This window comes from Rhipicephalus microplus, chromosome 10, assembly GCF_043290135.1.
Source record: "Rhipicephalus microplus isolate Deutch F79 chromosome 10, USDA_Rmic, whole genome shotgun sequence".
Lineage (NCBI taxonomy): Eukaryota > Metazoa > Arthropoda > Arachnida > Ixodida > Ixodidae > Rhipicephalus > Rhipicephalus microplus.
In genome coordinates this window covers 36742084-36764582 of record NC_134709.1, presented here as the reverse complement: position 1 = coordinate 36764582, position 22499 = coordinate 36742084, and the positions used below count along the sequence as shown (strand labels likewise).

Here is a 22499-nt window from a genome sequence, read left to right as displayed (position 1 = left end):
ACGTGTAAACTTTTTATTGGGGCACCAGAAAAAAAAAAACAACAGTCTAAATGCACCTATCAATACACGCTGTACACTGATAGTGGTGAACACAGAATCAGCTGTCGATAACCTGATCTGCGGTGAGGCACGACGGCATTTACACGCGTGTCAAATTTTCGAGCGTTATCGCTGGTGCTCGCGTCGACGGCAGCGCCGTCTGCGCCGAGCACTGATAACAGTGTTTGTGGGTGAAACCAGTGAAACTCAGATACGTCACAGTCTGGCAGTGCGCGCATATAGCAATATTTAGGGCATAGGTATTTGCACTGCGCCGTACGGAACGACCTCTTATGCTGATTGCGCCTCTACGTACCGCTTTCATGCTCAGGTAAATCTTATTTTCACTCCATTAAGAAGTATCATCAATATAGCTGGCACCGAAGAACAAGACACGAAGGAACGAGTGCTTTCGGGTCCGTGCCTGCTAGTGCTCTAATACCTGTAACGCGATGGCGTTAAATAGCTTGTTTCACTAAAATTCTGGCGTTGGCGACGTTGGTTGTGAGCGAAAAATAGTCTTGTGTGTTACTGAAAAATAACAAATTTATATATTGCGAAATTCCTGTTCGCTATGACAAAACTGCGTTGCATACTGCTACGCATTTATTTTTAAATATTTGCCCGTGCTTTTCAAGGTGTCGTAAGCATTCTACGTTAGCGTTGGTTTGCGTGCAGGATTTTCATCAAAGTCGGGGGCCTCCGGCAATCATGGTGTCGGGCTACGTGACTGCCTCATAGTCAGGTGGTTTAAAACAGTACGTCTAACACACGTTGGAGTAATAGCTATGGTCTAACAAGTGTCGAGGCAGCACTCACCAGCGCTGTGTAGATGGTCCCAGCGACACCGATCAGAACAGTACAAGCGGCCAGCGGTATTCCGAATACTGCAAAAGAACTGTAAATAAATTATCTCAAATAATGATTAGTTTGTGTCATGGCCAGCTTGATATATCTTACATATATCGACGTTTACATGACACGCTAGACCTATATAGCGCTACGTTGGCACTACTCAGTTTGCAAGACCGTTTGCAGGATAAATGCAACCAAGACAAAATTAAAGCACGTTCAGAATAGCTAGGCTTGACAAGCCCATAGGAAGCGCGGACCAGGGTCTCCTTCTTTGTTTCCTTTTATTTTTTTCTCCCCTTTTTCATCTAAGTTTTTATGTTCTTTTTCTTTCTTTACGTCTGTTTATTTCTATATTTTTCTAGTTTTTTTTTTCTTCCACCCTCAGTTTCTCTCTTTTGTGCGCTTTCCTTACGTGGATCTGCCAGCGTTATACGCCAAGCGATGACAGCGTATGACGCGGGGCAAGGCGAGGGGGCTAACGTGTTTTGCACCTAATATACTTGAAACAGCGACAATAAAATAAGATGTCAACTTCGTATTCTTTCTATTCAGTTATTTTATTGCTTTCTAGAATGACACAGTTTGAAAGCTTAAAGTTTGCGGCGGAGATACTGTATATGCGCTACAGAATAACAAAAATACCTATTAATTTTAGATGGCTGAAATAAAACACGCCTAAACAATGCGTTTTCAACTTGATAGCGAAAAAGTACTGATGTCGCAGAAAACACGGCGTCAGTTTCGGCGGCGCTGAGTGTGAGCAAAAAAAAAACAAGAAAAAAAACCTTGGCACGATTCGTCAGCGGCGAAAACTTTCGAATTTGAACACGGTTCTACTATGGAGTTCGTTGAGTGGTGGGCCGGATTTGCTTACATTGGGAAAGCACAAGACAATTGTTATCCAAAAAATTTAGTTTTGCTCTCATTGTGAGCCTCAAGACTCGATGGTCCTGCTCGTTATTCTTTCTGTACCTGGTTCTGACCATATAGTTTCCCACCATTTATACAAAAGCGAACTGCGAAGCGCGGATAGTTCAGCCACCACAGGAAGCTTTGGTAGTACATCGATTTCCATGTCACTCGTTCTGGCGGTTTCGAACGCAGTTGTGGCTTTGTTTTTGCCAAGTTTTGACTTTCGTTCAGGATAAAAGAATAGATCGTACTGAATTTCCTGTGCAGCTGATGAGCCTGAAAAGGTCACGATGAAGTGAAACCCCTAAATCCTTGCAGAACTTCGCCTCAGGTCAAAACGGCTGCAGGTCAGACCACGGAGCCTAACAGGACCAAAAGAACGAAGATTAATCCGCGTACACTGTCGTCCTTTATGAAAGGGAACACGCGAATGCGTGGCCTGCGCTCTGCGGCGGCTGCCTACAGCACCATCCACCTACAGCAAAAGAAAACACGTTCGCTCTCAGCGTCATCTGTTGCCAAAAATATAATAACGAGTTATGCCCGCTAGACAAGTGCTGTTAGATTGCACTCCATCTCTACTCACGCCTGCAGTGCATAGTCCAATGCCAACATATCAAACATTGTTAGCGAACACGGCGCAAGCTGCAGTAATCGCCCGATATCGCTCTCCGCGTGAACGGTGAGGGAACGTAATCTAGCAGCGCTTGTGTGACTCGTTATCTTGCTTGGCCATAGATGACGCCAAAAGCGAACGTGCTTTCTTCACTTGTCGGTTGATGGTGCTGTAGGCAGCTGCCGCAGTGCGCAGGTTACGCGTTCGCGTGTTTCCTTTCATAAAGAATGACAGTGTACATCATTGCTATGCTGACGGAAGCGCAATGCGTTGACCTTGATCCGAAGTTGGGACCGGGCAGGAAGACGTGTTCGAGTATCATTTTTTGCTCCGCATGCTATGGCGAAGAATAATCTTGGTGTAAGGGGGGCCTACGGGCTTGGGGTGCTACTTTCTGGCTACGCCACTGCCGAGGAGCGAGGCAGAAGTGAATGATGTAGCAGTGCTAACGAGGTCTGAAAACACTATCACGTTTTACGCTTAAATACTAATCTTCAGCGTCTCCTAAGTTATTTATTGGTTGTTTGCATCCCAGACCTTTCAAAGGCGTGCACGCACGCAATGTTGACAAAAAGAATGTGCAGCAAAAGAAAAATTGACAGTTCAGTGATTTGGGTGAGTGGTTGAGCTTCGTGGAAGTACATAACTTCTTAGTCGATAAGCAAATTCTGTGTTTGCGCCCCAGCAAAATAATTATACGTCAACATTTAATGAGAACAAAGTAGGGAAACGTTTCGAGCGCTTACTTGTGTGCAGAGCGACAGCTGCGCTGTAGAGGCCAGCTGCTCCAATCGTTTGCTGCAAAGCCAAGATAATTATTCAATACGTTCAATGAGCACACGTTTCAAAGAGAGCAAATGAAATTCGAATATAGTCAAAATTTTCAGCAGCAACATTTCCTTTGCTCAATTTGTTTATTTACAATGTTCTGAAGAACAACATGAGGTAGAGAACAGAATTAGCTTTCCAGAGACAAGATTACGCAGAAGGGTATGTTAGAATGAGGGCGGAAGGGGATAACTACTTATTACAAATTTGATTAGTAAACTATGTGACTAATTGTTTTATAGCATGCATTTATAACGATGTACACGACTTATGCAACTTTTCAAGGCACGGTGTGTATTATTTCTGGTACGGTTCAAGAAAAACATCAAGTTTTAAGGTAACGTCGACGCATGCTCTAACGCTGTGTCAATCGGCAGCTGCCAAATAACAGAATTTGTATTGGTTGTTTGACATCCATAAGATCTCAATTGGGCAAGAGTAGACAAGGGCGACATAAATGAAATCAGTGAGTGGTTTTTGTTCACCTCGGTTGTCTTTTTTTTCTATGTATCATTGTTTTGGAATTCAGTATTGAAAAAAACACATAATTCGTTGTTCGCTTGTCAACATTATTCTTGCCCGGGGATTTACATGAGGCATCTTTCTGAGGCCGAATATCTTGGAAGCGAGTCAACTGACTTACTGGAAAATCCTGGGACAGGACGTTGTATACATTCCAGGTACAGGCAGCAAAACTGTGCTAAATATACGCGATGATGTTGGCGTTTTTTTGTTTTATTTGCGTTTTTTTCACGTACACTGTCTTGGAAAACATCTGAAGAAAGGATACATGCACTGAGGCTCTGACTCGAATATTACTTCAGATAAACAACCAATGCGTTCATGTATACTTCATTACGCACGCGTGGCATCTCGAGAAGCAACACTGAGCTTAAAATTACAGGCAAATTGTCCACGAAAGATAAACACTGACTGACATCACTTGGCCAACTCGGACCTATACTCCATCTCACAAGTTGATTGCAGCACTACGATGGCTAGGTCGATTTCAACTAATCACGAAGACGACTTCCTCCGCGTTGTATTCATCCGCGCACATTTTAGCTGTGGCCTAATCGGTTGAGTGCCCGTACCGCAAGATCGTTGACATCTCAGTGAGCCAAAGTTCGAATCTGGTTGGGTGAACAGATTTTTTTTAACGTTAGCTTTACGTTTCAGCCTGATGTGAAATTCACGGCACCGCAGTATTCAAGAAGTGGGTTTGCTAGTTTGTGTATTTAGGTGTCCGCTACTGCGATTGCTTCTCGCGGATTTCAATGAAAACATCTGAAGGTCGCCTCTTATTAGGGAGTATTTTGTCATTTTAAAGCAATGCTGTTTATGACTAACACTTATTCTAGAATGCGCAGTTCAAACAAACGAACACGTATGCTCAGATAACTTCTGAATGTCTGTACCTACCAAGCACCCTTGAATCAGAGGTCTGAAACTTTGACTTCACCCAAAATTATGTGTCGCTTGACTGCTCAGGCACCCAAACCACGGTGGAGGTGTTTATTGCAGCCGTTATCATGAATAGTTATCATTTACAGGTATACAAAAAAAACGTGATGTCACCACTGATTCTTTCCACGATCTACACAAATTAAAGCGGTCCCGCCGTGGTGGTCTAGTGGCTAAGGTACTCGGCTGCTGACCCGCAGGTCGCGGGTTCAAATCCCGGCTGCGGCGGCTGCATTTCCGATGGAGGCGGAAATGTAGGCCCGTGTGCTCAGATTTGGGTGCACGTTAAAGAACCCCAGGTGGTCGAAATTTCCGGAGCCCTCCACTGCGGCGTCTCTCATAATCATATGGTGGTTTTGGGACGTTAAACCCCACAAATCAATCAACAAATTAAAGCGTTAAACGGATGGAGCCAAATTGTCGGCATGCGTTTTTGTACCAGCATATTTGTTTTTTTCACGCATCGTCATGTCCCTGCACAAACGAATAAAAAGATACTCAGAAGAATACGACAGTTTTCTAACTTTCGCACTAACATGGCACATTTCATAGCACACGTTTGCATTTGTGCGCTTCGAAAGAGACACATACATGTGACAGAATTTTTAGGAGTTTCCACAGCAGATTTGCACTTCTTCGCAATTTATTAGTGAACCATTTTTCCTAGCTGTCACTATTCATCTCACTATGATAATTGCCCAAGCTTTTCTTTGCGCGAAACACTTCACCGGTGCCTTCCATAAGCCCATATCCGTTTCCGCAATGAGTCAGAATATGCCGGTTGCGTTTTCCACTAGAATGTTGAAGGCCTGCAAACAGCCCGGATCGAGACACTTTATGAACGGTATCTAGGGTTTCATCAACCCACACTTCTCTCACCGTGTGGCCAGCGTTGACCAATGTTTTGTCGGTGTAAAAGATCAGTCTTCCATGGCGCCGCAACTCCGCAATCGGACGCAAGTCTTGCTTGCTGTTTTTTTCTTAGATGCCAATCTTTGTTCTATATTTTTATACATGAATTCACAGGAGGTCCCCCTGACAGTTTTTACTTTGGGACCTCCTTCTGTATTATATCAACTTTTTGCTTGCACTGCATTGTACTGAATAAAGAGCTTTATCTATCAAAAAAAAAAAAGTCGCGGCATGCGAGACTTCACAATGTGTGTTTCTTCTATGAGGAGTGCATTCGGACACCGCTTGTTATATCGGAAGGCACGCTTCTTCCGGCCTCGGTGATAGCGTCGGCAATCCCACTGCGCATGCTCGCGCCTCGCGTCTCATGCCGCATGTTTACCTCTCTTGCCGACTGTCGCCTTTGCTAAAGGTTATATTACGCTTTTAATGGGGTGAGGTCGCCTTTCGCTTGGGCAACTCTGGCATATAAGAAAACAGCTCCAAGCCGCACGAACACACACGGAGCCAGAAGCAGGCCAGAAGTATGAAGATTGGACAAATATGTGTACTACCCGTCATTCCCACACTCGCTGAAGAGCCGTGCGTTGCAGCTTTCATAGACAATAGCGTCCGAGTTCTTTCTAGTGTATATTAGGAAACGCTATGGTCAGATTAGGCGCTGATGGAAACTGTCCGACACCACGGTGACAATGACAGAGGTTGACTCGTCATGCGCTTCCTTCCGTCTTGGACCATAGTTTTCGTGGTAGCCGATTAGCTCTGGTAACAACACGATGGTGCATTCCTAACCTAACCTAATCTAACCTGACCTAACCTAACCTATCTTTACCTTGAAAGGTTTTCACGAAGGCCCAAAAATATGAGCAATACTTACGCTCAGCACGAAGTATAAGAGGGACGATGCAATTCCGACGCCGTTTCCGTATCGCATTCGCAGATACTGTGAGAAAAGAAGAAACATCATTGACGAGTTTTTTTTTTTTTAGTTGCGAAGCAGGTCTTTGACTAGCCTGCGTAACGCAGTCCCTCCGTACACCCGCACTGCTCATTTTCGCGTCTCGTGCCGGCCCAGGAAGACACTCGCAAAACTGTCACTCCCCTTTCCCTATATCACTTCGCAAGGCCGATGCAGGCACCATCTGCTAGTAAAAAACAAAAAAGCAACTACTCGCGCTTCACAACCATTCACAGGCCACCCCGTACATGCAGGCACTGGATCGCGCGTTCGGAATTAATTCAAGGGCGTCTTGGTTTTCGCTCTATGAGCGCCAGCGTCAACGTCGCCGCCAGTGTAAGCGTTAACGCCTGCTGCTTCACATTTCCACAAGGTTCCCTTTAGCAGCAGATGGTCCAATTTTTTCAGCTTTCCAATTTTTCGCTTGTCCGAATTTTCAGCTTTAGATTATTAAATGAAAATGTGAGAACTCCAATATCATGCTACACTATGATCAAATTGATTATCAGTAAAGAAAACAAGGTTGAAGTTTTGTTTTGTAATTTCATGCCCAAATATTCACGCGTGACGTTAAAAACATTAAAATGTAGTGTTCGTTGTTTCTCAATAGTCATGACTGCTAGTGAGCCAAATAACCGAAGGTGGTCGCTATTTCCCCGGACCTGCACTGCGGCGTCTCTTGGTCCCATTTTAGTTTCGGGACGTCAAACCTTAACAATTATTATTATACGAATACGTGCTGAGTGTAAATCAAGTAGCCTTTTTTGTCTTTCTGATATGTCTTGACGAAGACATAGCGAAGAAAAAATTCAGCATTGAAAGAAAAAAAATACAACGCTAGCACTTTTATTACTCTACAGTGGTTGCGTCTTTATTACTCTACCTCGATTGCGTCTACTATTGCACTGATATTGTTCCTTCTTTTTCGCTAGGAATGCATTCGCACGATGAATATGTCATTTCTGAGCAGCGCAACAGGGACTAATACAAACGACGTTGCAAGTGCGGTCGCTCCTGTCCTCTTTCGTGTGCATTCCTGTAGCCAACAGTGCCGTAGCGCAGTTCAGTAGGGACAAGTTCATTCGAATGAGCTCGTGAGTACGTCCTGTTAAGTCTTAATCGGTAGCTAGATTGGTACTGGTTTCTGTGAAAACCTCGGGGCATTTCAGAGGCACACGTTTCCTGCGTCGACCAACAGCGTGCCTCGTCCATCGTTGTCCCTCGCCGCAACAGAGCGACAGAGTACAATGAAACGTGAAAGGGTGATGACTCTGATAAAAGAATCAGAGTGCCGCGCGGGGCTATGAGATGGTAATGTTTATTTATTTATTTATTTATTTATTTATTTATTTACATTATGTTGCAGACACAGTAAGGGTCCAAGGAGGAGGGACAGAAAAGTACAATGCAAACAGATATAAAAGAAAATGAAAGAAACAATAAGGTTAGACAATTAACACTATTTATTGACAGGATGAAAAATATATTGCTGAAATGAACAGTTTGAAGCAGAAATTAGAAAATTATTTGAAAGCACAACAATATTACAAATCCAAATATTCTACTAGCAGAATAACAAAAGATGCGCAAAGAGCAATGTCATATTCAACAACTAATAGCATAAATAGCGTAAGTGCTGCATAAACTAGCTACGAATAATTTGTTCCAATCAGCTATGCTACAGGGAAAAAAATAGTATTTGAAAAGGTTAGGTTTTGAGGCATACGGTGTCAAAGATTCAGCATGACGATGTCTCGTTAGTCGAGCTGCAAGTGGCTTCAAGTAGGGATCTGTACTAATGAAAAAATGGTTGTTCTTCAGCAAAAAAAAAAAAGAATTTATTTCTATAAATGTTTCTTCGTAGTTGCAATGTCTGAATGTTATTAGCTAGCATAAGAGTCGTTGGGGAATCGGTGGATCAATATTTAGAGAAAATGAATCGGACTGCTTTACGTCGGACTTTTTCTAAAGCGTCAATGTGGCATTTGGTATCCCACACGATACATGCATACTCTTATTTAGGACGGATGAATGATTAATGTGCTGTTAAGGGAGTATTGGGGAAGCCTGTTTTAGTTTATGTCTTAGAAGTAGAAGTTTATGTCTTAGAAGTAGAAGTACAAGTAGAAGTTTTGTCTTAGAGAGGTAGAAGCAATTCTGTACGGAAACGATAATCTGTTATGTTCTTTCGTAACTTTCATAAAAAACCGATTTCTTCGCAATTAGCTTTATGTGCAACTTGGTACACCACGATTATATGTTGTGCAGGTTATGGTATTCGAAATTGTATGCGCGACGTGGACTGTGTCATACTTTGTGGAAACCATCCGGATGAAACCGCCCAGTGATCCGCACAGTTGTTACTGTGGAGAGGATTCAGTGTAGATGCAAATACGAACAAGAACATCCTGCCACAGGCGTGCTTATAGGGTAAGTGAAAAGAGTGGACAGGTGTGGCTTCTCCCCCTGATTCACTTTGTTTGCACAGCGTTCTCATCGTAAAGACCTCAGTGTGTGCGTGTGAGTGGGGGGAGGGGAAAGGGTATTATAGCATAGGATGGTGCTACGCTAAAAATGGTGACCCGAACGGCATGATGTGATGGTCCTTGTACGCACTGGCAAAACAGTTTATAGTGTCACCTCTGATGACGTCATCGACACATTTACAGAAGGACCGTTGTTGCGGGCAGTCTCGTTTCTCACCTCGAATATGGAGGTGACTTTGAGCTCGTACAAGACGGGGAGGATGAGGTAGCTGACGAGGAGCCCTCCTGGCACGAACGTGGGTATGCACCAGAGCGTGTGGAAACCGTACTGGTAGTAGTAGGCAACGAAACCGATCATGCCCACAGCGGTGACACTCGACGCCACCATGGACAGTGCCAGGGGAATGGCGTGAAGAGTCCGGCTTCCCAGAAATGCCTCATCTCTGGTGCTAGCACGTCCGCGTTTTCGTAGTGACAGGTATAGTCCGATGCCTGTAGATGTGAGATATGTTCAAGCTAGTTATCTCTCATTTAATCTGCATTTGATTCTCGCTAGCGTCAGACACTTCTTTTATAAAGGAAAGAACAAAAAAAATCACAGGATATCTACGAGGTGAGCGACGACGATTGGGGTGAAGAACAGAGGGGCGGATGCATGGACTAACATACAGAAGAACGGATGGACTGACGGATAGTTCGCCCCACTCATCTTCTTTCACTCTGTGGATATGCTGTGATACCGCTTTTATTTACATGCAATGCAACTGGCTGCTACGACGACTACGACGACACGGGACATACGACCCACGGCGTAAGGACCTTCGCCCCTAAAAAGCATGACTGATTGTCTTACCCCTGGGTTGATTACCATGATGGCCCAAATCGTATGGACGAGGATAACGAAACTCTGGTGGAGGGGGGGGGCAGAAAATATAGACTATGTGTACAAATAGATTTGCTGATCAGGAATACGTATGAACTGTCTCGACATTTTCTCGTATGAACTGTCTCGACAAAGAGGTGTGAGGGCTGATGACCTTGCGCATATCACTTGTTGTTGTGTGTACTGCGTCTGTAAGTTATACAGTCAGTTTTATAGAGAGTATGTAGAAGTGCGTAGAATTTCTCTTATAAGAAGTTATACGGCCGTCAATATCGTCAGGCGATCTGTGCTGAAACTGATGTCAATAGCTTTCGCTGGGACGATTCAGCGTTCTGCCCCTTAAGTTGTCAACAGCGAACAACCTGAACGACGGTCAATCTTCAGTTATTCGAAGACATTCCTGCAATCTTTGCTATCAGCTCGGCTACATGGACCATACGATCAACTGGTCTTCGAGGTTGGGTATCGCCTCCATATTTAGTTCGTGAGAGGACACCACGGAGACATTTCAGTAGCCGTGAAGTCTCTGCGGCGTCAAAGACATTGAACACGTTGACAACGGTGCTCAGTCAGCCTGAGCAAATACTCCTATCAAGACAACTTCGAGTTCTGCTAGACAACTTCGAGTGGCTGCACTGCATGCTTTGGAACACAGCAAATAGACTGCACAATCCGCACCATTACTAATCGAACATTTTACGTCTTCAGACACCCACTGGACTACACCAAAATGATGACACTCTGCTTTGCCATTTAAGGCCAAATGTGGCTTTCCTGAAGCCATTCTCGTTTGAATAGGAATGGGTGACAGCCTTTTTTTAGAACTGTAGTAATGAGGGCACGTCACAGCACGTCTTCTGCTGCTGTCCTCTCTAGAACGCGCCGAGAAAATCACTCGAAGTTGCTCTATCTCGCATATATCCCAGATAGATGATGGCAAAAACTATTCTGGAATCTCGTCCTCAGATGTCATTTTGCGTGAAGGCAAGCCAGTGCTCAACACCTCGATGACATCAGACTTGCACCGCTGGTTGTAGACTAATGATGCTGTTTTGATTGCGAGGTATGCGACTTCATGCACGCGTGCCCCTGGTTTCTCTTCGTTTATTCGTCTTTAAAATTCCCCCATCTGTTTCCGTGATCGTGATGTAGGACAGCATACATGTCCTTCTAGACTGACTAACATCCTTGCTTTTCTTCTCTTATGTTCCTTCCTTCTCCTATAAGAACGTCCCAATCTGCACACTCAAAAAAAAAAAAAAAGAGGCGGTCCAGGATTTTTATTTATTTTTTCAGTGCGCTGATGGCGATGATGATGATTTGTGATGATTTGTGAGGTTTAACGTCCCAAAACCACCATTTTATTATGAGAGACGCCGTAGTGGAGGGCTCCGGAAATTTTGACCACCTGGGGTTCTTTAACGTGCACCCAAATCTGAGTACACGGGCCTACAACATTTCCGCCTCCATCGGAAATGCAGCCGGGATTTGAACCCGCGACCTGCGGGTCAGCAGCCGAGTACCTTAGCCACTAGACCACCGTGGCGGGGCACGCTGATGGCGAGTATATGTGTATGCAAAGACATCTGTGCACCTCAAAAAAAGCCACGTGGTCGCACTTGATCCGGCGCCCGCCACTATACGCACGCCTCATAAATACAAGTGGGTTTGTGCCACTGAAATCTTCGGCATTTCCTTTTTTTAAATGTCCTGCAGGCGCCTCAATTGTTATAGTGAGACATTTCTGTATTCGACGGGCAAAGTTGGTCGTTATCATCTCAACAATCTGAATAAAAACACAGGAGCCTATAGCTATCTAAAACTGATTGTGTAAGTCATCACGCATTATAGGTTAATTGCAACGCACTCACCCATACTGAGAGCTGTCAGGCAAAAGAAGATGGCGTAGTCGTGGAAGCGCACGGTGGGCCGCGTTGTCTCCGTGGATGGCATCGTCGGACGCTTTGACTTTACATGCGAACCACACCATTCGCACTTCCGATTGCTGCGAAGCAAGTGCAAAACGAACATTCCAATGCAAAACGTCACTGCTTTTATGTTTTGTTGAGTCTATGTATGTGCTTTTGGTTTAATGCTGAGTAAATAGGGTTTTATAGCGCACGTGCTCGATATCGGATGCTGACCTCGTGTTTTTCGCAAGGTGCCTTCGATCGCGTTACCGTTGAGCAGCTGGCCCGGCATATGGATGCACGTTGCTGACGTATACGACGAAGGTCGCGCTGTCATGCGGATGTAGTTTTTTTATCATTATGTGTTCTGTTGCATGTTATGCTGTGGTTTACTACGTGTGATTATCGGCGAATAACGGCCGTGATTGCCACTTTCACTGTGCTGAGAACGTTTCCCGCTTGATTGATCGATTTGTGGGGTTTAACGTCCCAAAACCACCATATGATTATGAGAGACGCCGTAGTGGAGGGCTCCCGAAAATTTGACAACCTGGCGTTCTTTAACGTGCACCCAAATCTGAGCACACGGGCACGTTTTCCGCTTAGCTGGACGCAATACATGTCAGTATTTACCGTTTTGATCGCTCCGTTGTGGGACCGTCATAACCACTCGAAAGTATGATTCCCACAGAAGCGACCAAAGAAGCGCCATGGTGGTCTAGTGCCTTAGCCACTAGACCACCATGGCGGATGAGACTGAACTTTTGCTCCCCCCTCCCAAACCCCTCTTAGGTGACTAGAAAAGTGGCCTGTCCCCGGCACCCTCTCCCCTCTCCCCTCCATTCCACTCGTTGCTCGCTGCAGCGTTTCTTGTTGATAATTTGTGCCGTGCGTTAGGGTGGTGTTTGAGCACGCCCCAGTTCATGATGACGACCATTGCTTGTCAACGACACACACAGCTCACCTCGACCATAACAGTTCAGTGGCACAGCCGAAACACCGACTGAGTCAGCAGACATTGACGGCAGATCGTGAAGACACTTGGCAATGATGGCTGCAGAAGCTATAAGCTCTCAACTCCCCTCGCGTTAGTTTCCTTTCTATAGAAAGGACGGTACGTCACACATAGACGCTCATTGCGAGTGAATTACTCGCCGGAGTTCGGCATTGTAGCTGCATCACAGCAGGCCGGTTTGACCTGGAGTGTGTGGCCACCTGCTGTTCCGCATGATGGACGTATGTCATTTCATCAACGGTAAATAGTGTCAGCGGAGTGAATCAGATGACAAGCAAGGACAGCCTGAAGCTCCGTATATACTAAGAGACAGAGAAAAAAAAGATGGAAGGGAGGGTCATAGAATAACATATAACAGACGGCCAGTTAAATCAACGGAATGGATGCCATGAGCATAGAGTTGCCTAAAAAAACTAGAGAGCACTCTGGCGCTGCGATCGTTCAGCGACCACGGGAATGATGAGTAGTACACACTTTTGCCTAGTCTTCATACTTGCGGGTGGTGAATCGTACTTGTGGATTCGTTTATTGCTCTGTTTCGGTTTTGTTTTTAAATAAAAATTCAACTCTTTCGAACTTCGTGACCCAATTCGGAAAGGTAAGTCTAAAAGAATGAAGTGGTGAAGAACAATCGCAGAAAATTTGCTGATTTTTGTTCCGTGAGAAAACAGCTCCAAGCCACACGAACACACACGGAGCCAAAACCAGGCCAGAAGTACGAAGTTTAGACAAATGTGTGTACTACCCATCATTCCCATGCTCGCTGAACCGCCGTGCGTTGCAGTTCCCATAGACACTAACGCCAGAGTTCCCTCTAGTGTATATTAAGAAACTCTATGGCCATGAGGTGAGAAGCGCAGCCAAGGAGGGCGAAGAGTCATAGTTTGGACGAAGAAATGAGGAAATTCGCAGGCGCAAAATACAAGGTTGTATGCAGAAATTTTTTTTCGGAAGGGGGGGGGGGGGAAACCCCCTTGATCTATAAGGGGGGCTGGACAGGCAAATGGTCATTTAACGCATACAAGGGGAAAAAATTTGGGGGGGGGCGCATGGGCCCGTAGTTTCACACCTTGGCTACGACACTGATAAAATTGGAATCGGCTTCGCACAGTGCAGGCTTGCTTGGAGAGCACTGAAAGAGGTCTTCGTTTTGTTGTAGACGTAAGCTAGGCTAGTAACAACGATGACTGTCGGCATGATGATTGTAACGAATGGGGTTTTATTCGTCATCAAATCGTACATTCAAGGACAAATTCAAAGCGAGAAATCTAGAAATGACGAAAGTGGGATAGGTTTCGCTACCGATAACACGTGAGCACTATCTATGACTGCTAATTATGTGGTTGTCAATGATTGTTCCGTTATATGACATAGTACAAGTGCGCGAGCCATAATCACGTTCGTTTACCAACGTAAACAAAAAGAAAAGAGGACGTGGTTTGAGTGGTTTTAGTCAAGCCTAATTCTTTCGCATTTCAATCTTGCACCAAAGCACGTCGTATACGAAATATATACTGCCTTTACGGCTACCACCAGCTCTTTACACATGCATGGCGTCAGCAACCTCATAATCAACCCCAAATCTTTCTTCTTTTTTGTTTGTGGCACCTGCTACTCATTCTCTCACTCACTATTTCTATTCCCGTGTATTTACTTGAAAGATTTAATCTGAAATTATTTTAGCTATCTCTCTTTATGATTACACAGCCATCTAAACAGGTCTTTTTAGACCCCAAGCAATCCAGGACTCTAGGGCACCTCTCCTCAGCTCTTTTCTGAAATAAAGGCGCTTCTCATTTTTCGATGCGAAGCAGATCTCTTTCTAGTCAGTGTAACGCTGTCCCTCCGTCCGCACCGCACTCCGCTGGCCGCAGGTGTTGGGTCGGTGCTAAGTAGATCACGCCTTCCCGCGCAGTGCGCGCGTGTTGACGTCATTCTTTCGCTAGCCTGTCGGAAGCGTGTCATCTCCCTCGCTTCACCCTCTCCACCACTTGCAACGTTCGAGCGCACATCGAGCGAACAGTCTTCCTGCGATAAAACTTACAGGAAACCCAACCCGCCTCCCGTGTCTTTGCGTTTCGAACAAATGTTCACTCGAGTAAACGCCGCGCATTTGTTTCACTTCAAACCACTTTTCAAGCACCCGCGTCGGCACCCGTTTCAACCGGATCAACGCCTTGCGCACCGCTTATGCTTCGCATTCTATCAGGGTTCTCTTGGGAGAGATTGTCGATATTTTTTTCTTTTACATAAACTTGGATGTAATTAGCCCCCGAACCGTTAGCTTCACTCTCTTTTAATTGTTTAATTGAAGTTCATTGCCATGTGTTAGGCTAAATGGATATTTCGCATGCCAACAATCGTTCTTGTAACCCTTTCTGAACGAAGCAGCTGATTCAGATCGACACCACAGTTCTATGTCTGTATGAATTGTGGCGGCTAAATTGTATAGGCGCGCATATACCTACGCTAGATGTACTTTAAAGAACCCCTCCTGTTAGAAATTTCGGTAGCCTCATTTTAAGGCGTGTCTTATAATCATGTCATGGTTTTCGGATGTAAAACCCAGCAATTATCACTAGACTGTTTTAAAGCCGACGAGCTGACACTGCAGGCAGAACTGATGTTGCCCCTGAATAACGCCTGTATATAGTTTTTCATCAAGTAAAATTGAATTAATGGCGGCACGGTGTAGTAGAACACTGTAGACTGTCATGTGGCATGCCACTAGTAAGTTTTCAATGATAAAAATGATTACAATATTCATCAGAAATTCTTCATCAATACAATTCGATCGCATCCTTGTTGCACTCGCCAGTATAACAACACATCACTTTGGTTACGTGAGTGTTTTTGAGAGCACGTTTGGGGAAAGATACCAGAGTTTCTTTAATCGTTACCAGTCGTAAGGACGACACCGTTTTAAACGATATCATTTCTTCAGCGTTATCATAATTTTCGAAAGATTACCCTCCAAAGTAACTGCGTAGTTTTGCTGCGCGTGGTTGCCCCCTGATTTACGACCCTTTGTACTATAACCAAATATATTGCCAGTGAGTTGAAGTGCGGACGGGAGTCATTCGTCAAGACCGTTTCAGGTGCAGTTGCATTGTTCGTAAGATCACTGTGCGAAACTAGCCGCCACCTTTCACGTTTCGTTCAATGGTGCGATAAATAGAAAGGGTAATGCTTCTGTGTCTTGCGGAAACCCGTACTGCTATCTCAGTCCTTTTCCGGAGTTCCAAGGAGCGACCAGCTTCCAGTTCCCGTTTTTTCAAGCTTTGAGCTCTCAGTTCGTACCATAGAAGCCGACGGTAAGTATGTATTTGTACTAATTACTGCTGTGGTAAACGTGATTGAAGTGGGAAAAGCTTTGAGGATGTGTTGAGCTCATAGAGGTTGCTGTAGATACACTAGAGGTAACTCTGGCGCTACTGTCTGTGGGAGCTGCAACGCACAGCGCTTCAACGAGCGTGAGAATGATGGTTAGTGTCCGAAATTATCTAATATTCGTTCCTTTGGCTCTGTTCAACTTCGCGAGTCTTGAAGCCGCTTTGTATCGAAATGACAATCGGCAAATGTTCGGCAGTTGCGCTTCACCACCTTAACCTTTTAGGCTCACCGATCGGGTAAGTGCACTGATAGGTAATAGTGCACTTCAAGTTGTAAAAGACTATGTCTACTTAGGGCAGGTAATAAGCGCGGAGCCGAACCACGAGATTGAAGTAACTAGAAGAATAAGAATGGGGTGGAGCACATTTGGCAAGCACTCTCAAATTATGACAGGTAGATTGCCACTATCCCTCAAGAGGAAGGTTTATAACAGCTGTATCTTGCCAACACTTATCTACGGAGCAGAAACCTGGAGACTTACAAAGAGGGTTCAGGTTAAATTGAGGACGACGCAGCGAGCAATGGAAAGAAAAATGGTAGGTGTGTAATCTTAAGAGACAAGCCCCGCCGCGGTGGTCTAGTGGCTAAGGTACTCGGCTGCTGACCCGCAGGTCGCGGGTTCATATCCCGGCTGCGGCGGCTGCATTTCCGATGGAGGCGGAAATGACGAGGCCCGTGTGCTCAGATTTGGGTGCACGTTAAAGATCCCCAGGTGGTCAAAATTTCCGGAGCCCTCCACTACGGCGTCTCTCATAATCATATGGTGGTTTTGGGACGTTAAACCCCACAAATCAAATCAACCTTAAGAGACAAGAAGAGAGCAGAGTGGAGTAGAGAACAAACGGGAGTTAAGGATATCATAGCTGAAATCAAGAAGAAGAAATGGACATGGGCCGGGCATGTAGCGCGTAGACAGGATAACTGCTGGTCGTTAAGGGTAACTAACTGGATTCCCAGAGAAGGGAAGCGGGTTAGGGGGAGACAGAAGGTTAGGTGGGCAGATGAGATTAAGAAGTTTGCGGGTATAAATTGGCAGCAGCAAGCACATGACCGGGTTAACTGGCGGAACATGGGAGATGCCTTTGTTCTGCAGTGGACGTAGTCAGGCTGATGATGATGATGATGATCATGATGATGATGATCGGGTAAGAAAGTTCAAGACGGTCCATTTTTTTTAATTCGGAACATTACAAAAACATAGCAATAAGCAAAGTCGCAAGTGCGTTTGAAGCCCGCAAGCATGAATACTAGGTAAATCCATGTACTACCCCATAATTCTCACTCTCGCACTAAGATCGCAGCGCCAGAGTCCCCTATAGTTTATTTCAGGAAGCTCTATGCTTGATCTTCGACTTCGAGAGAAGGATACGATAGTATGATTGACTCCGGTCACACCGCCTTTCGATTTGCTAGCTAGGCACCTCAACCATATCACGATGCATATTGCATAGGCTGAGCTAAACTATCATAAAAGTCCTCCTTCAGCAAGGGAAGTTACGAACTCTCCACTACGTCACAATTGAGTGTTATGCACTATATATGAAGTACCCGCTACGTATCCACAATGTATTTGACTTTTCTATGCAGCTGCAAGCTTCGCAAAGGCTTATGAATCTGTTTAAAATTACTTGATAAGTGTTAGGTATTGGCGTCCCAAAACACATTTATATAATGGACGCTGAAGTGGAGTGCTTCGCGAACATTCACCGTCTGCAAGTGTTCCTTAACGCGCACCACAGTACACGCGCCTCAAACATTTCACCTCCGTCGTAATTTCGCTCCGCCACGGTGGTCTAGTGGCTACGGTACTCGGCTGCTGACCGGCAGGTCGTGGGATAGAATACCGGCGGCTGCATTTCCCATGGAGGCGGAAATGTTGTAGGCCCGTGTGCTCAGATTTGGGCGCACGTTAAAGAACCCCAGGTGGTCCAAATTCCCGGAGCCCTCCACTACGGCGCCTCTCATAATCATATTGTCACGTGCCTGTCAAAAAGAAAGACAATGACAGTTGTGCATGTGCCATGAAGTACAATGAAATGGATGAAAAAGAAGAACTCTCTCGCGCGTTCTATTAAAAGAACCTACCTGCTTCTGGTGTCTCAGTTTCTGCCGCAAGACCTCTGTTTCGACGTTGTGACACTACCCAGCACCTCCACCAGTGTCACGACGTCGAAACAGAGGTCTTGCGGCAGAAACTGAGACACCAGAAGCAGGTAGGTTCTTTTAATAGAACGCGCAAGAGAGTTCTTCTTTTTCATCCATTTCATTGTACTTCATGGCACATGCACAACTGTCATTGTCTTTCTTTTTGACAAGCACGTGACAATATGTTGGTTTTGGGACGTTAAACCTCGCATATCAAACAATCCGTCGTAATTTCGCCTCCGTCGAGGGTTTAAGCGGAAAGGGTTAAAAAGCTCATTTGTGCAGAAACTACGGCGTCGGCGGTTGTGAGCGAAGAATTGTCGTATTGCGCGTGACCGAAAAAATCAAGAACGATGCAAATAAAATGATAAAAAAATATCCTTGGTTCATTTGGGTTCCGAACCCGGGTCGCTTGGGGTTCGAGTTGGGATGGAATCCGTGTCGTTTGCGTGACAAGCGGACGTTCCACAACGTGACCACACTTCTGCTTGCGAACGCAGTGAAAAGAACTTCCTCTGCTAGTAAATGCAGTGAAAGTATATAGCTCTCACGCTCTGCAAACACACGCGTCCTGAATACATTGCTTCAGAATAACCACATGAAATATAGCAGTAGTAATGTGTGGCACAAGCGTCCATTACCATCGGACCTCATAACATGTGATTATCACGATGGCTTCGTCGTTTAAAGCCAATCGCCCACTGCAAAAGCCACACACGCGACTGTGCCCATTCACTTAAGGCCACGTGATATAGTAGAGTACCTAATACTCTAAATCGTTACCCACTTTTTTAAGTGTGAATACAATTTATAAGCGACCCCAAACCATCCACCGCCGTCGGCGGCGTCCGCAGTTTTCTCTGTATCTTTAAAAGAAAGAGGACTTGGCGGGCCGCAGCGCGACGCTCTACCGAACAAGCCACGGACGCGACGCTGATAGTCCCCCTCCCCCTTTGCTCGCTCCTCCGCTCTCCTCGCTCGCTGCAGCTGCGCGCGCACCCCTCTCTCTCGCGCGCCCGCCTTCTCTCTCAGTCTCCCGTCGAGAGCGGGTCGTGCGATGGATGTCCCGGAGACAACGCTACCATCTGGATATAAGGCGCGTTACTGACACCGATATATATATATATATATATATATATATATATATATGTATATATATGTATATATATATATATACCTTATTACTTCGTCCGTTTCCCTTCAATGTTCATCAAGTGGTAGGCGAACGAAAACACTTTGTATGTGCATGTGGAAAAAGGAAGAAAAGAAAAAATGTATGAAGAAAAAACGAAAACAAGAATGGACAGTGTCCACGTACGAGTCAGTCAGAAAAAAAGCGTGGTCTCCGCAGCGCGCTCCTCCGCTCTCCTCGCTCGCTGCAGCTGCGCGCGCACACCTATATATATATATATATATATATATATATATATATATATATATATATATATATAGAGAGAGAGAGAGAGAGAGAGAGAGAGAGAGAGAGAGAGAGAGAGAAGACTGCGGATGCCGCCGACGGCGGTGGATGGTTTGGGGTCGCTTATAAAGTGTATTCACACTTAATATATATATATATATATATATATATATATATATATATATATATATATATATATATATATATATATATATATATATATATATATATATATATATATATATATATATATATATATATATATATATATATACTAGTTTTTTTAGGCACACAGTGGGTACATAGCAAGTTCGAAAAGGTTTCATGCACTAGGTATTTGAAGTACGCACCATGCAAGAACAATATATCGGTATCAGGTCCCCTAATTGTTTTAACGCGAAAGCGTCAAAGAGCTCACCTCCCAGAAATGCCGGTGTTGGCGTCGTTGGTTGTGAGCGAACAATCATCTTGAGTATGACCGAAAAAAAAATTGAGAACGGTGCAAATAAAATAAATATTAAGAAATTTTGGGTCCAAGTGAGGATCGAAGCCAGGTTGCTTGAGGGGGTAAGCAAGTGCGCTAACACAGAACTACGGGTCTGCTTGATATTAGGATGGAAGTAATTTCCTCTGCTTGGAAATGCTGTGAAAGCAACTTCCATGCAAACGCACGCTTCCTCTATACGTGCTTCACAATGCAACATGTAATATCGCAGTAATATTTGGGACGTTAAACCCCACATATCAATCAATATCGCAGTAATAACGCGGTGTACAAGCGTACATTGCGATCGGACGTCAGAACGTGTGATTATCAATGCCTAATCGTTCCAAGCAGGCCACCCACTACAAAAGGAACACACGTTACTGCGCCTTTTTTCCCCCTTGAGGCCACGTGGTCGGTAGATAGGCAAGTACGAAAAGATTTCGCCCGGAATTCCCGTTGCTTAAAGCATGCTACCCGAATAAATCGGCCGTATGCGGAAGCCTCACTGACACAGGCCACTTTGAGCTCATTACGTGCCGTAGACAGGACATCACTATCACGTTAAAGTTTTAAACACGAAGCTTAAGGGCCCCCCAATTTTTTTAATTACTCCCGTGGTTGCATTTTGTACGGGCTAAATTTCCGATAATTCAACTGCTTACGAGTGTTAACACGATTTGTGTACACATTTTTTTTTTCAGTTTTACTGAGGGAACGACCTGACAAATACCGTGTTGGCTTCATTACGCTCAAAGCTGTAGACTTCCACTCTCATTTTGTCACCCACGTTCCCGGAACCAGATTACCTAACTGAGGTACCCCGAGTGGTACCACCAGCAGTAAGTGCACCTTACTTGACTATATATAATTGTAGCATTGTTGTCCCAGGTATATGTCCGGCAACTGTGTGCGCGATGATTACGCTGTAAGACTTGGGATTGACTTATTCTTGCCGATGTTGTACTGTGCTTATTTCAGTAGCAACAATACTCTATTGATCTTTTCTTGTGTGTGGAAACAATTTTCGCCTTTGCAAGAACATCGTTTAATAACGGCAGGACTAATTTACAGAGCTCTTCAATGAGTGAGCCTGGTCCCTCACCGTGAATTCATTAAGAAGGGCAAATTTGGGAATTTATGATATTGAATATCTGCAGTTTGGGCTTTGGCAGAACAAGGTATATATACAACGGATCGTATATGCGAGCTTTAGAAGTGGATCTTTGGGAAAGCATTGACAATTACAGGGATGCAACAGTTTTCAAGGACGGCTCAAAGTGTACAGGTGGTCAAAAACTGACGAACTTTTGGTGTCCCTGCCGATCCAGACTTCGCCGGATCGCAGATAACTGCACTGTAGCTAAAATAACTATACTTCTACAATCCAATGGCGTGCAGGAGTATTAATCATGTTTCAGTAATTTTGGAGGTCCAGTTGAAGCACTCACGCTAGTCCACGAGGCTTATATACAGGAGAATGAGTTTAGTTGAATGCGTTCACTACGTCTGCAAAGACACATCTAAGTATGGTGCTTAATGAGTCAAACCTGGCAACAAAACATCAGCTAAAAGTAGTTTGCGTATGGATAAACATTTCATGTCACTACTAATCGGTTCACAGAATATGACGTAGGCTCTGATGTGATTGTGCGAACCTGTATTGCACCGATGGGTTCCTAACTGAAGGCGATGAGAACGAAAGTGTACCTGCACCGGGCCCATAGCCAGGCATTTTTTTCAGTAGAGGGAGAAAGGGGGACACTTATTGACGGCAATTGAATAACGGCTATTTTTAGTCATTTGTCGTTGGTGAAGTACCTTTTTCCATCCAAATATCCCCCTTTTTACGGGCCGGACCGGCACTACTTAACGCAGAATTGGACTCGTTTAATTCTGTGATCACCGTACATATAGAGGTTTGTTAGGTAACTGGTCATTGCAGGTAGTCATTGCATTTATACATTGTTCTTTGTTCTTTGTTTCTTCCTTTTTCTACAGCACATAGAAGGGTCATTGGACCTAAACCACAACGAATTATTATACTCAAAGGCATAAAGGCACGTATACTTAAATACCGAAAAAAATTATTTTGCTGCGGCTTCTCCTTCTTTTCGTAATAAAAGCATGGACCTTCACCACCAACATCTGTAATAAACAAAACTTATGTGTTTGCGAAATA

At 44.6% G+C, this 22499-nt stretch overlaps 1 protein-coding gene and 1 long non-coding RNA gene across 2 annotated transcripts in view; one reads left to right on the top strand and one right to left on the bottom strand.

The window, feature by feature from the left end:
- LOC119180705 (sodium-coupled monocarboxylate transporter 2) overlaps positions 1-11951 on the bottom strand; it is a 41574-nt gene extending 29623 nt beyond the window's left edge. Inside the window, exons 1-5 of the mRNA XM_037431835.2 lie at positions 11825-11951; positions 9288-9562; positions 6504-6569; positions 3169-3220; positions 859-926 (exon numbers count right to left, since the gene is read on the bottom strand). Of these exons, the coding sequence (XP_037287732.2) occupies positions 859-926; positions 3169-3220; positions 6504-6569; positions 9288-9562; positions 11825-11906 (543 nt within the window). The 5' untranslated portion in view covers positions 11907-11951. The remainder of the gene's footprint in view (positions 1-858; positions 927-3168; positions 3221-6503; positions 6570-9287; positions 9563-11824) is intronic.
- Positions 240-22499, top strand: LOC119180707 (uncharacterized). Its single transcript, XR_012886497.1, has 3 exons — positions 240-370; positions 21022-21159; positions 22319-22499. It is a non-coding gene; the product is annotated as an uncharacterized LOC119180707 (long non-coding RNA).